The following is an 11,888-nucleotide window of genomic DNA, read 5'->3' on the forward strand; positions in this document are numbered from 1 at the left end:
TTGAGTTAGGAAATGAGAGTGGAATCTGGATATATTATCATAGAATATCCTGATGGGGGAGGGACTCACAGGATCACCCAGCCCAGCTCCTGTCCCTGCCCAGCCCCCAGCAATCCCCCTGCCCATCCCTGGAGCTCTGGCAGTGCCCATTCCCTGGGGAGCCTGGGCAGTGCCAGCACCTCTGGGGAGGGAAGAACCTTTCCCTGAGCTCCAGCCTGAGCTGCCCTGGCCCAGCTCCAGCCCTTCCCTGGGTCTGTCCCTGTCCCAGGGAGCAGAGATCAGAGCTGCCCCTCGGGAGGAGCTGCAAACTGCATTGAGGTCTCCCCTTAAATTGCCTTTGGAGAAACATGCATCAGAAATAACCTTTCTCTGTGAGCAAAGTCTGTGCCCATCTCAGTGCTGCTTGCTTTCCCTCCACTCCTATTTAAATGCATTTTGCTAAGCAATATCCCAACAACTTAAGAGAAGCACAAGAGGCTAGAAATTCTAATAAATAGAAATCTTACACCTAATCTGTCTGCAACATAAAGAAGCAGAGAACTGAGAAAAATACCAATAAGAAATGGGGGAAGAGTAATTTCTTGAAATTAAACTAAAAAAATCATATATATGTTCCTACATAAAGCAGCTCCTGCTGTTACCCTACCATTGAGCTGTGCCATGAGAGGAGGTCAGTTAAAGTGAAGGTTTCTGGGGTATAAACAATGGATCATACCAAATAACCCACAGGCTTCAGGTCTCACATTTTAAGCACAAATTATAGTTTTTTTGGTTGCCCAGAGAATCTTGTCAGGAAGTGAGGCAACAGTTTCAAGGAGTTAAAAGCAGAATCAGGAGATGGTTTTCAAGTAGTGGGTGGATTTTGTTGCCCATGGAAGTTCTGGATGTGCACAAGTCCCCACTTGATACACTGAAATTATTCTAAACTGATCAAAAAGGTCTTAGTGGTGTCTGTTCCTCTAGGTGCAGAGAGTTGTTTTCATATTAATTCCTTAAAATTTTGGGAGAGTGGATTATTAATGTACCAGGAAGGCTGTGTCAGTAAATGCACTGTCTTCAGCACAGAGGTCTTCAGTGTCCAGCCCCACTGTTGCATGTGTTACTGGAGATGTGATATATGATAAGAACCTGATGTTTTGCCTTGATGCCTTCTGACCTCCTGTTCTCCTTAACTCCCTGCTCTTTTTTTTTCTCTCTCTCCCTGGCTTTTTTTGTGTATCCATTTCTTTTTAGAAAATGAGTGACTTTCTCTCCCAAGAGGATGTGGCTGCAGTGGCAGAGTGGAGCAGTTTTAACACTGGCTTTGCGTGGGAGGGCTCAAAGCAGTCGGTAGTTTTTAGTGAGACTCCAGTGCCACCCACGTCACAGCCTTCTCCCAGCTGGCACTTTGGTGCTTCCTCGCTGGGCAGCGAGGAGGAGGAGGAGGAGCAGGAGGAGGCGGGTCCCAGCCGCTCCGCCAGCGAGGAGCACCTCACGTGTGGAAAGGGGGTTTGTGTGGATGTGGAGGACGACTGGGAGCTCGCTGAGCTGGAGCCCTGCCCCAGCACTGCCACACTTCCCCGGCAGCCCTGGGCAGGAGAGGAGGAGGAGGTGGCAGAGGATGCTGAAGACAGCTTTGCCTTTAGACAGGCACATGGCGAGTGTCCCAGGCCAGATGCTCCTAACGGGCTGCCCGAGCTCATTCGCTGCTTCCAGGTAGTGAGCCCAGCTCCTGCCCCCATGCCCTGGCTGCTTCTGGAGTGGGAACCCAAACACTGCAGCAAGCAGACGCCACAGATCTGCAGAGGACTTGGGTTTGCTTGGCTTGACTCGTGCTTGGAGCCGCTGCATCTCTCTCAGTCAGTGCAATAAGCCCCTCTCAGTTTATCTTTAGATTAAATATGAGCCACTGTCAATTGGTCTGTGCCTTAAATACAAGTCCCTCTCAATTTATCTTTGAATGAAATACAGTCGCTGCAGTGCAATGCCCTTTGCTCTTGGATTGAAGCATCCTGTGATGTTCCCACAAAAAGGCAATATTTAGGCTTAAAAAACCATGTAATTTTGGCTCCTTAAGGATTTTGCTGGCTCTGGCTGCACTGGTGGCTGACCCTCAGCACAGCACAGCAAATTTGAGGTGCTGTCCAGTGTGTGCCTTTGTGCTCCGGACAGTGGGAGGGATTTTTGCCTGCTCCAGTGTTGATGTTGCTTTTGGTTCAGTAGATGCCTCTCCCCCGCTAATGATCACGGTGACATGTGGCAGGGTTGGGGATGGTGGCAGAAATTGAGCCCTCTGGGAAAGCACTGGTGCTGAACTCACTCTGTCTTCTTCTGGATGATCATCAGGTGGTGGAACAACTGATTTCTCTCCACCATTACTTTTCTTTCTGTTTTATCTGACATTGATTTAATAAAAGTTAAAGATCTCATGAGGATTTTTAATAACACAATGTTGCTCTTGAGGTCAGGATAAAGGTGCTCAACTGTGATCAAGTCTTTGTGTGCCCAGGGTTGGCATAAATCCTGACACTGGCATCAGTAGATGAGGGTCTTCTCCTGGCACCTGGCAATGAGCTTCTGGTAATTAGAAAGTTAAGAATCAGTGGAGACAGCATCTGGGCTGTTGTGACACACCCATTAAACCCTTAATGCCTGGTTTGGGCTGATCAGAGTCCATGGTGTGGGGAGGGGCTGGAGGAGTTTGCTGCCTATCTAATCCTCATGCCAATCTCTGCCCTTGGAGCAGTGTGTCGTTCCAGAGACTTAAACCCAAAGATTTCCAGGCTGACCTTGGTTCCCACAGTGCTTTTATCAGATCAGTGTCAGAACACTTGCCCAGCAGAACAGCAGCCCAGTGAGGATGTGGAGATGGGAACTGGGTGTTTACAAGATGTTTTTAACCCTGTCTCACAGCCCCCACTAGTGAAGACACAGACTGTCACCATCTCGGATGTGTCCAGCGCCATCAAAAGTGAAATTCCCACAAAAGAAGTCCCTATTGTCCACACGGAGACCAAGACCATCACCTACGAAGCTGCACAGGTAAGGTGTGTTCTGATAACTTTCCTAGGGGCTTAATTAAACACAAGTCAATGGATTGTTTCCAAATCCTCAGGATGAAGCAGCAGCACCTGCCTGTCTCTGCACATCTGAATGCAGCACAGGCATTACCTGATGCTGTGGACACTATTTCCAGCTGCATCTGGTATTTGTAGAGGAGCAGTGGTTTTGCTGTCCCTGAAGAGTAATTACTTTTTCAAGATGTGCTTGCAAACAGAATTTATCTTCAGCCACTGGTGGCTTCAGGGTGTGGATCTCTCTGTACAAAGTTAACCTGAGTTGGCCTTTTTCTGCAATAGATGTTTTGTCTTACTTTTCCAGCTCCCCCAAAGAGGCTGTTTATGCCTCTTCAAACTTGGTTTATAAATTACTTAGCCATCCTTAGGGTTCAAGACTGAAATGGTTGTTAAACACCAAATGTTTTGTATAAAATGTAACCTCGGTGGGTATGTGGTGACTGGAAAGTAAAAATCTTAGTGGAGTAATGTTATGAAGCAGAGAATATTGCAGGTATGGGTTCATTGCTGAGGTTAAAATTAATCCTCAGTCTAAAACTCACACAATCACAGGATGGTTTGGGATGGAAGGAACCTAATAGTTCACCCAGTTCTAGCCCCCTGCCATGGCAGGGACACCTTCCAGTATCCCAGACTGCTCCAAGCCCAGTTCAGCCTTGGACACTGCCAGGCAGGGATCCAGGGGCAGCCACAGCCTCTCTGAGCACCCTGTGCCAGGGCCTCCCCACCTGACAGGGAACAATTCCTTCCCAATATCCCACCTATTCCTGCCCTCTGGCAATGGGAAGCCATTCCCTGTGTCCTGTCTCTCCATCCCTTGTCCCCAGTCCCTCTCCAGCTCTCCTGGGGCCTATTTAAGCCCTGAAAGAGCTCTAAGGTCTCCCAGAGCCTTCTCTTCTCCAGGCTGAACACCCCCATCCCTCCCAGTCTCTCTTTATGTATTTGAGGTTTTGGAGCCTGTGTCAGCTTGGCTTTGCCATCACTGTGGCTGTCAGCAGCAGCATGTGCTCTTCTGTAGCAGTGACTGTAGGATGTTGTTATGGATGCAGGAATCTCATGATTCCTAAGGAATGCTGTGGCTGTTCAGCAACCTGCCAGCTGCAGCATCAGTGATCATTGTGGTGAGCATTGCCCTGGCTTTCAGCAGGGGTATAGGTGAATAGAGGAGTTTTGCTCTAACTGGTAAATGAGAAGGAAAAGTGATCTCCAGGGTGGCCATGTGTGCACGGTGTGATGTGCCATGAGACCTCTTCCAGACTGTGGGAAATGGTCCCACCTTGTGGTAATTCCAGAAACTGTCCCAGTGCTGAGCGAGGACAGTCCAGTGGGGACATGGACAGGGCAGCCAGGATGAGCTGCCAGGATAACTTAGTCTGGGATTTTTGGCAGACCTTGAGTGGTCAGGTCAGACAGGATGAGATCCAAGAACCAGCTCTAAAAGTTACTCCTGTTCAGCAAATGTCTGGATGTTCTTTGCTACTGCAGAGCATAAAGTGAGGAATATGCAAAGTGTTGTCAGGAGGGAGGAAGAGTGACAAGTACCTTCTGAATCAGAATTGTGCTCTTGGCTTTGCTGATCTCCATGGGTGCAGGCAGGTGGAATTTGGGATTGGTATCTGTGTTGGTCTCCAGTCATGGTTCAGGTGTGGATGACCAGCAGGGCCAGCAGCATGCTCAGATTTGGGTACATCCCAGCTCTGAGGGGTGTCACAGGTCCTCCCTGAAGGATCTGTGCTTTTCCAGCCTTGAAGCACAGGGACTTTGAGCTTTCAGAGACCTGCCCAGCTCTTGTGCACCTGAGCACAGGTTGACTTGGGTCTTGTGGTCCATGATGGAGCTGCTGTCCTCAGAGTCCTCTGTCTGACTCTGGTGGTGTGGAGCCCCTGCTTCTGTTCCCACTGCTCAGAGACTGATGGCTGTTCTTGTATCCCACAGACAGATGGTGGCAATGGGGATTTAGACCCTGGCATCCTGCTGACTGCCCAGACCATCACTTCAGAAACCACCAGCAGCACCACCACGACCCAGATCACCAAGGTAACACACTGGGGAGCACAACAAAACACTGAGAGATGGGCAGAGATGAATGAGAGGAAAAAAAAAGTTTTTGGAAGGTCCTTTCAAATAGATGATTAGTACTTGGAACAAAGCACGAGGAGTTCAGTTAAATCTGTGTTAAATCTGTGGATTCTGCATTAATTGCAGCACAGTCTGGACACTGACTCTGGCAGGAAGAGCTCTACTCTGAGAAAAAAGCTCTTCCATGGCTCAGCTATAAAAAATAACTCTTTGACAGATTTTCCTTGAGCAGCAGCAGCAGTTTCCCATGTGACTAATGCTGGGTACAACAGCACTAGTTGGTGACACTATTTTTGGGTGCCATCTTTAGATAGGCAGCCCCAGTGAGCTCAAACTCCTCTGTACGTCTACACTAACAGCAGTTTTTCCTTCTGTTCTAGACTGTGAAGGGTGGCATTTCAGAGACACGGATTGAGAAGAGGATTGTCATCACAGGAGATGCAGATGTAGACCATGACCAGGTAGGAGTGTGAATATGATCCAAAAGAGTTTCCCAGAGCTGGCAAAAATCAGTCAGGCTGCCTGTTCAAAGACAATGTCACCAAAAAATGACCTGGATAAATTTTACTGGAGTAGAAATAAAACTTAATATTTTTATAAGTTGTGGCTGCACCATCTCTGTAAATGTTCTAGGCCAGATTGGACAGGGCTTAAAGCAACCTGGTCTAGTAGCAGGTGTCCCTGCCATGGCAGGGGGTGGAATGGGATGAGGGTTTAGGTCCATTTCCAACCAAGCAATTCCATGATTCTATATTGGTAATAAATTCCTTTTTGGCATTATGCAGCTGAGCCAGAAAAGCTGAATTCTATCCTGAAACTGATGTTGGCAGCAAAGTTTTGATTCCAGAATTGTTTTGGATGGTTGTAGGCTTTTTAAAAAAATCCATAAAAATGTGAAATAAAAGTTTTCCGTGACATCTGGCTGATCTGCATTCATTTTCCCATAACTCTGAAGCACTATTGCTACTCTATAATGCCAGAAGTAATTTCAGAGTGCTCAGCACCTGTGTTATATCTCTTTAGCTTTATATGAAACCTTTCTCATGACTCAGCCTCATTGGCCTCTTGCATGTGTTGGAAGTGATGATTTTGTCATCAGAGAATTATACTTTGAATTTAAATTTAGTCACAAGTATTGTGGGGGTGGAAAATATTCTTATGACAAGATCTAGTTTATTAAATACCAACAGAAAATGTCTGAGATGTTTGAAATGTGCCTATCACACTTGCTGGAAGAATAAGCAGGTTATGCTTGATTGCTCTCATCCATCTTCTGCCATGGGGCGTGGTGAGATGGGGGGTGTTCCTCAAATAGTGCTTTTCCTTTCAGAGATAATATAATAGCACCAGAAGTCACCAAAGTGTGTGGCTGAAGCCCTGGGGGCAGTGTTGGGCACCACAGTTTAGGACTTAAAACAATTAGAGAGATTCCAAAGGAGGCTGCAGACCCCATGAAGGATCAGAGGGCCCATACAGGGAGTGGCTGAGGGCACTCAGTGTGTTCAGCTGGAGCAGAGGACACTGAGGGCAGAGCTCAGCAGGGGCTGCAGTTCCTCCTGAGGGGCAGCTCCCATCTCTGCTGCCTGTGATAGAGGAAGTTTAGGCTGGAGCTCAGGGAAAGTTCTTCCCTCCCCAGAGGTGCTGGCACTGCCCAGGCTCCCCAGGGAATGGGCACTGCCAGAGCTCCAGGGATGGGCAGGGGGATTGCTGGGGGTCTGGGCAGGGACAGGGGCTGGGCTGGGTGATCCCTGTGGGTCCCTTCCAACTTGGTATCTTCTGTAATTTTATCAAGTGCATGTACTTTCCTGGAGTTCCTTGTGCCCTTGGGGATGGTGGGTACCATGCTCTGCCACACTCTGGCATGCTCTAACCCTGCTCTCCGTGCTGTCCCACAGGTCCTGGCACAGGCAATCAAGGCTGCCAAGGAGCAGCACCCAGACATGTCGGTGACCAAAGTGGTTGTGCACCAGGAGACTGAGATTGCAGAGGAGTAGCCAGGCTGTGTGAGTACAGAGCCCACCTCGGGTGGGAGGTGGGGCTGGTGGATCTCTGTGCACAGGAGATTTGGGGAAACAGGGTCGGAGCTGAAGTAAAATGACCATTGTTCTCTGTTAGATCCATGGAGGCTGATGGGGCAGTCACAGACAGACTCATCCTGTGGAAATAAGCCCAAATGGGTTAAAAGCTACACAGCTCCTTCCGTGAGGCTACTCTGCCTTCCCAAACATCCACGGTGTGCTGGGAGCACACAGAGCAGCTGTGGGTGCCCTGCCCAGATCAGTGCCCAGTAACCCCCGAGCTGGACCCAAGGCTGCCTGGAAATCCCATTTTCTGCATTTTTTATTAGTTTGGGAAGAAGCTGCTGAAGGAATCCAGGATCTCTGTCTGTGCCTCAGTACTTTAAGGCCCATCCTGCCCCATGCCACTGATCACAGAATCCTGGAATGGTTTGGGTTGGATGGGACCATAAAGCTCATCCAGTCCCACCCCTGCTATGGGCAGGGACACCTTCCACTGACCCAGGTTGCTCCAAGCCCCGTCCAACCTGGCCTTGAACACTTCTAGGGATCCAGGGGCAGCCACAGCTGCTCTGAGCACCTTGTGCCTGGGTCTCACCACCTTCAGAGGGAACAATTCCTACCCAATATCCCATCTAACCCTGCTCTCTGGCATCCTTGTCCTGTTGCTCCAAGTCCTTCTGTAAAGTCCCTCCCCAGCTCTCCTGGAGCCCCTTTAGGCACTTCTCACCTGCCATTGGTGGTAGCTCCACTGAATTCAGCTCCCATCCACTTCAGTGGGGCAGATTCCTGCCTCTTCCAGCATGCTGCTGTAGGTAGCTGTGACTTACCCTGTTCCTTTCTTGCCAGGAAACGTTCCTGCCCGTGACGACACCAGGAAAAAGAAACCCAGCAAAACTACCACGAAACCACCTGGAGCACAAAGACCTGGATTTCAGACTTGACACTCAGAGACATTCATATCATTTATTAAGAGTTGCGCTTTGACATTTTACTTGGGATTTTTCCAGACTCCACTGGATCCTATTGGACACAGGGTTTTGTTTTGTTGTTGTTTTTTTTTGGTTGTTTTTTTTTTTTTTAATATATCTATTGTGACAGAAATATGCCATATTTCTAACTGTACTGAATATTTTTTACAGGTTTTCAATTTTGCATTCCTTCTCACGCAAAGCCTCTTCAGACACAGAATCCCCCCTGCAGGGCTCCAGGGCTCCCTGTTCTAACTTGTGTTCCCTCTGCCTCGTCAGGGATAGCGGAGCTGGATCCGGATGCGCCTTCACACAGCCATGGGTCCTTCTTCCTTCTTCCAGGAGAGTCACTTTAAAGAGCTGGACTTTGTGCAGCATTTCCAATTGCTTCCTGATGATTTTTGTAGCTCTGGGGAGCTCCAGTCCCACTGCAACCCCTGGGCTGCTCCGAGCTCCCTTCCCTCTGGGTTCCAGCCCTGGCGTGTGATCACAGTAGGGTTTGTGGTGTTACCTATGCACACATCTCAATAGTTGACTAGATTTAAGGAATACTGGAAGTCGCTTCAAATATCTTATACTGTGAATTTTAGAGCTTTAAGAGGACTGTGATAGCATCTCACCTTCTTCCCGTGTGTCTCTACTGAGTGCTCCCCACCTGTTTGTGTTTTAGATGCCATTAAATTAAAAAGCCCTTAGAAGTGTGTATTTAAGGTGTTTGGACTCGGGGTGCTGTTAAGGTAGGCTTGTGCAGCATTCACAGGAACTGAGCTTTTTGGTGTCATAGTTTTTCACTTGTTTGTGTTCATGATTTTTAAATTAGGGAGGGTTTTGGTTTTTTGTTTTTTTGGTTTTTTTTTTCCATTGTAAGTCATGGGTTGGGTTTTTTTCCTCCTCTCACAGTGCTATTTAAAGCTGAATATGTTACCCATTTCCAGAGCATGTATCCCACTATCATTTAAACTCCTTTAAACAATCCTTCCTAGGCCTGCAAGCTGCATTTGGAGAGGCTGAATAAGGAATTTTAGGAGGTGTCAGGTGTTGCTGGTTGTGATAGAGCCAAACCACATGGGAAGTGTTGACATTCACTCTTCCATGCTGGCCTGAGGGTCTGGATTCATGACCCTTTGCTGGAATGAAATACCAGGATGATTGTCTGAATCTTGAGGCTGAACTTACAGACCCCCAGGGCCATCTCCAGCACAGAAGGGGTGATGCAAAAACATGATTTCAGGGGCTGGATGTGCTCCCACTGCTCTCTCAGCTTCATGGGAATGTTCCTGCCTGGTTTGTCTTTCCACCATTTAAATTCAAGATTCAAGAAGCAAAAAATTACCCAGGCTCTGTAAAGAGTCTGCCCAGACATTTGTGAACACTTAAGTCCACTTGAGGTTGTGGTTTTATTTTTTTTTTTTCATGTATACATATACATATATGTGTAATGTGGCACAGTGGTAGCTGAGGGCAGGGAGTGCTCTGCTCCTCAGGTGAGGATGGGAAGAAAATGGCAATAAAGAAAAAAACTCTACAGTTTTAAATTTGAATAATGTATTTCAGAAGTCACTGGATTTAGCTCAGGCTGCAGTGACTCCACTGTTTAGTTGCAAACAGCTCTGGAACTACACTGGGGCTGGTGCAGCTTCTCAGCTTCAGGTGCAATTTTAATTCAGCTGTCAGCATTGATTGGAGACTCTGCTGGAGCTGCTGGATTTTGGCTCTCTTTGAGCCTTGCTGGCCCTGAGTCCTGCTCAGCCTCCTCTGCTGGCAGCTGCCTCTGGGCTGCTCTGCCTTCCTCAGGGCATCCTGCTCTGGGGATTTAGGGACTCCTGGGCTGTAGTGCAGAGATTAACTCTTCCTATCCATGTCTGAAAATTCCTGTTGTTCCTTACTCTGCCATGCAGGCCCTGGAAGGGTCTGTGTCCTGCTGTCCTCAGCTTGGTTGGGTAATGCCTTAAACACCCATCGTGCTGAGCACCCTCTGGCAATGTCCTTTTGCTGGGAACTGAATTCTTTGCCACTCAGTCCTTTCTTCTCACTTGCAACAGCCCCCTGAGGAGGGAAGGGGCACGTGGAGCAGTGGCTGTGAGGATTTCTGGGCTTTACCAGGCAGACCCATTGTCATAAATTCAGTTTGTCCATAGCACTTAAAGGCACTTGGCTGTCAGAAGAATTTAGGGAAATGTGGTCCCGGGGTGTTCCCTTGGGGTGTCCCATGCCCTGGGCACGATGAGTGGGACAAAACACGCCAAGCAGGGGATTTCTGGGGTGAGAAACCTGCTGCCAGGAGGGGTGTCTCCTTTCCAAAAGATTTGCTCACTTTGGCTGCAGATGTCCCATGTTAAAGGGCCCACAGACTAGAGTAACCCTGTTTTTTTTTTCCCCTGGATTTTGGGTGGCAGGTTGTCCATTTTCACACTTCCCCCTGCTGAGTTCTTGCTTCTCCTGCAGTAATTTATACAAGTCTTGGCCTCATGTGCCCTTTGCTGTCACCTGCCTGACCTCAGGGGTTTCCAGCCAACACAGTGCCCGAGTCAGGAGCTGGATGGAGCCTGGGAAGAAGATACAAGTTAAAAGCAGAAGAAGCTTCTCTCACCCTCAGCCAAGGCTGTGGTGGGGCTGCCCACTCCCCTTCCACCTTTGGTGGGATTTAAAATCTTTGCCTCTGAGCTGCTGTGTCAGCTCAAGGGACAAGCCAGCTAAGTAAGGTCTATTTATATGAATGTTCCCAGCTCTTCCCACTCCACAAATTCACCCAGAGACTGTCTTGATTGTATAATACACATTATATGGAAGCTATTTATATATGAATGAATGTTTTTATAGAAAGGAAAGCAAGGAGCTCCTGTTCTCCTCCATTAAACTGGAATGGCCACTCTGGTTGCCCAGTAGCAATCCCTGACCAACAGAGATGTGTTAGCAGAGGACTGACTGATTTCTGGTTTTAATAAACTGTGGTTTTCTGATTTTCCTAATTGTACAATTACCGTAAGAGGTGGTAGTGTCCCAGCCTTAGAGATGAAACTTGTAAAAAACTAAAAAAAATAATTTAGTTGAGAAGATGAAGGACTTTGTAAAATTTTTTTAAGGTGACTGTGACTTGTCTAGGTTAGGCGTTTACACTTTATAAAAATAGGAACTTTTAAAGTTGGTAAAACTTTCTAGATCAACTAGTGATGGGAGCTGTTATTTTGGATTTTCATAGTGAATCAAAGGGAAAGTTGCTGTAGTGATTAGGCACACCTAAGTGTTCAGTACTGCTTCTTGTATTGCATTTTTCAATAAATTTTCAAACAAAACTCTCTCCCTGGCGCTGAAGTCTCTTCCTTCTCACCTTCCTCTAGGTCTCTCTCAGCCTGGCTTTGTGGTGACTTGGTTTAACCAGACTAAACCAAAGCCCCCAAATGTAGCTGCAATGGTGCCAAAGCTCTCCCAGTCTTGTGCCTTGGGTGCATTTCCCTGGGCTCTTGATGCCTTCAGACCCTTAAACAGTTCCTAGGGTGGTCACAAGTGGGACCAAAGCCCCCAGAAGGGCCAGAAGCAATTCCCAGAGTTCAAGTTTGCCCCAAAGAAGCATCACTTGGTATTAAACCTTCCTTTTAGCTGCAGAATTTGTGGTGAGCCCAGGTGAGATCTGTGCTTGGCAGGTGCTCCCTAAGTGAGTGTGACTCAAGTCACGGGAAATGTCAAATCCATTGATACTTTGGTCCCATCTCATATTTTTTCTAGCTGCAGCAGCTTTAGGCAAGACAGAAATAAGGCACAAAAAG

General features: G+C 47.8%; 1 protein-coding gene across 48 annotated transcripts in view; it reads left to right on the forward strand.

Moving 5' to 3' along the window:
* EPB41 (erythrocyte membrane protein band 4.1) overlaps window positions 1–11,422 on the forward strand; it is a 92,947-nt gene extending 81,525 nt beyond the window's left edge. For all 48 annotated transcript variants that reach the window (XM_056509173.1, XM_056509177.1, XM_056509178.1 and 45 more), the window contains 5 exons: window positions 2,893–3,021; window positions 4,992–5,093; window positions 5,516–5,596; window positions 7,031–7,138; window positions 8,003–11,422. In XM_056509173.1, the coding sequence (XP_056365148.1) occupies window positions 2,893–3,021; window positions 4,992–5,093; window positions 5,516–5,596; window positions 7,031–7,129 (411 nt within the window). In that variant the 3' untranslated portion in view covers window positions 7,130–7,138; window positions 8,003–11,422. The remainder of the gene's footprint in view (window positions 1–2,892; window positions 3,022–4,991; window positions 5,094–5,515; window positions 5,597–7,030; window positions 7,139–8,002) is intronic.
* The last annotated feature ends 466 nt before the right edge of the window (window positions 11,423–11,888 follow it).

The sequence above is a fragment of the Oenanthe melanoleuca genome, chromosome 23 (genome assembly GCF_029582105.1).
Source record: "Oenanthe melanoleuca isolate GR-GAL-2019-014 chromosome 23, OMel1.0, whole genome shotgun sequence".
Lineage (NCBI taxonomy): Eukaryota > Metazoa > Chordata > Aves > Passeriformes > Muscicapidae > Oenanthe > Oenanthe melanoleuca.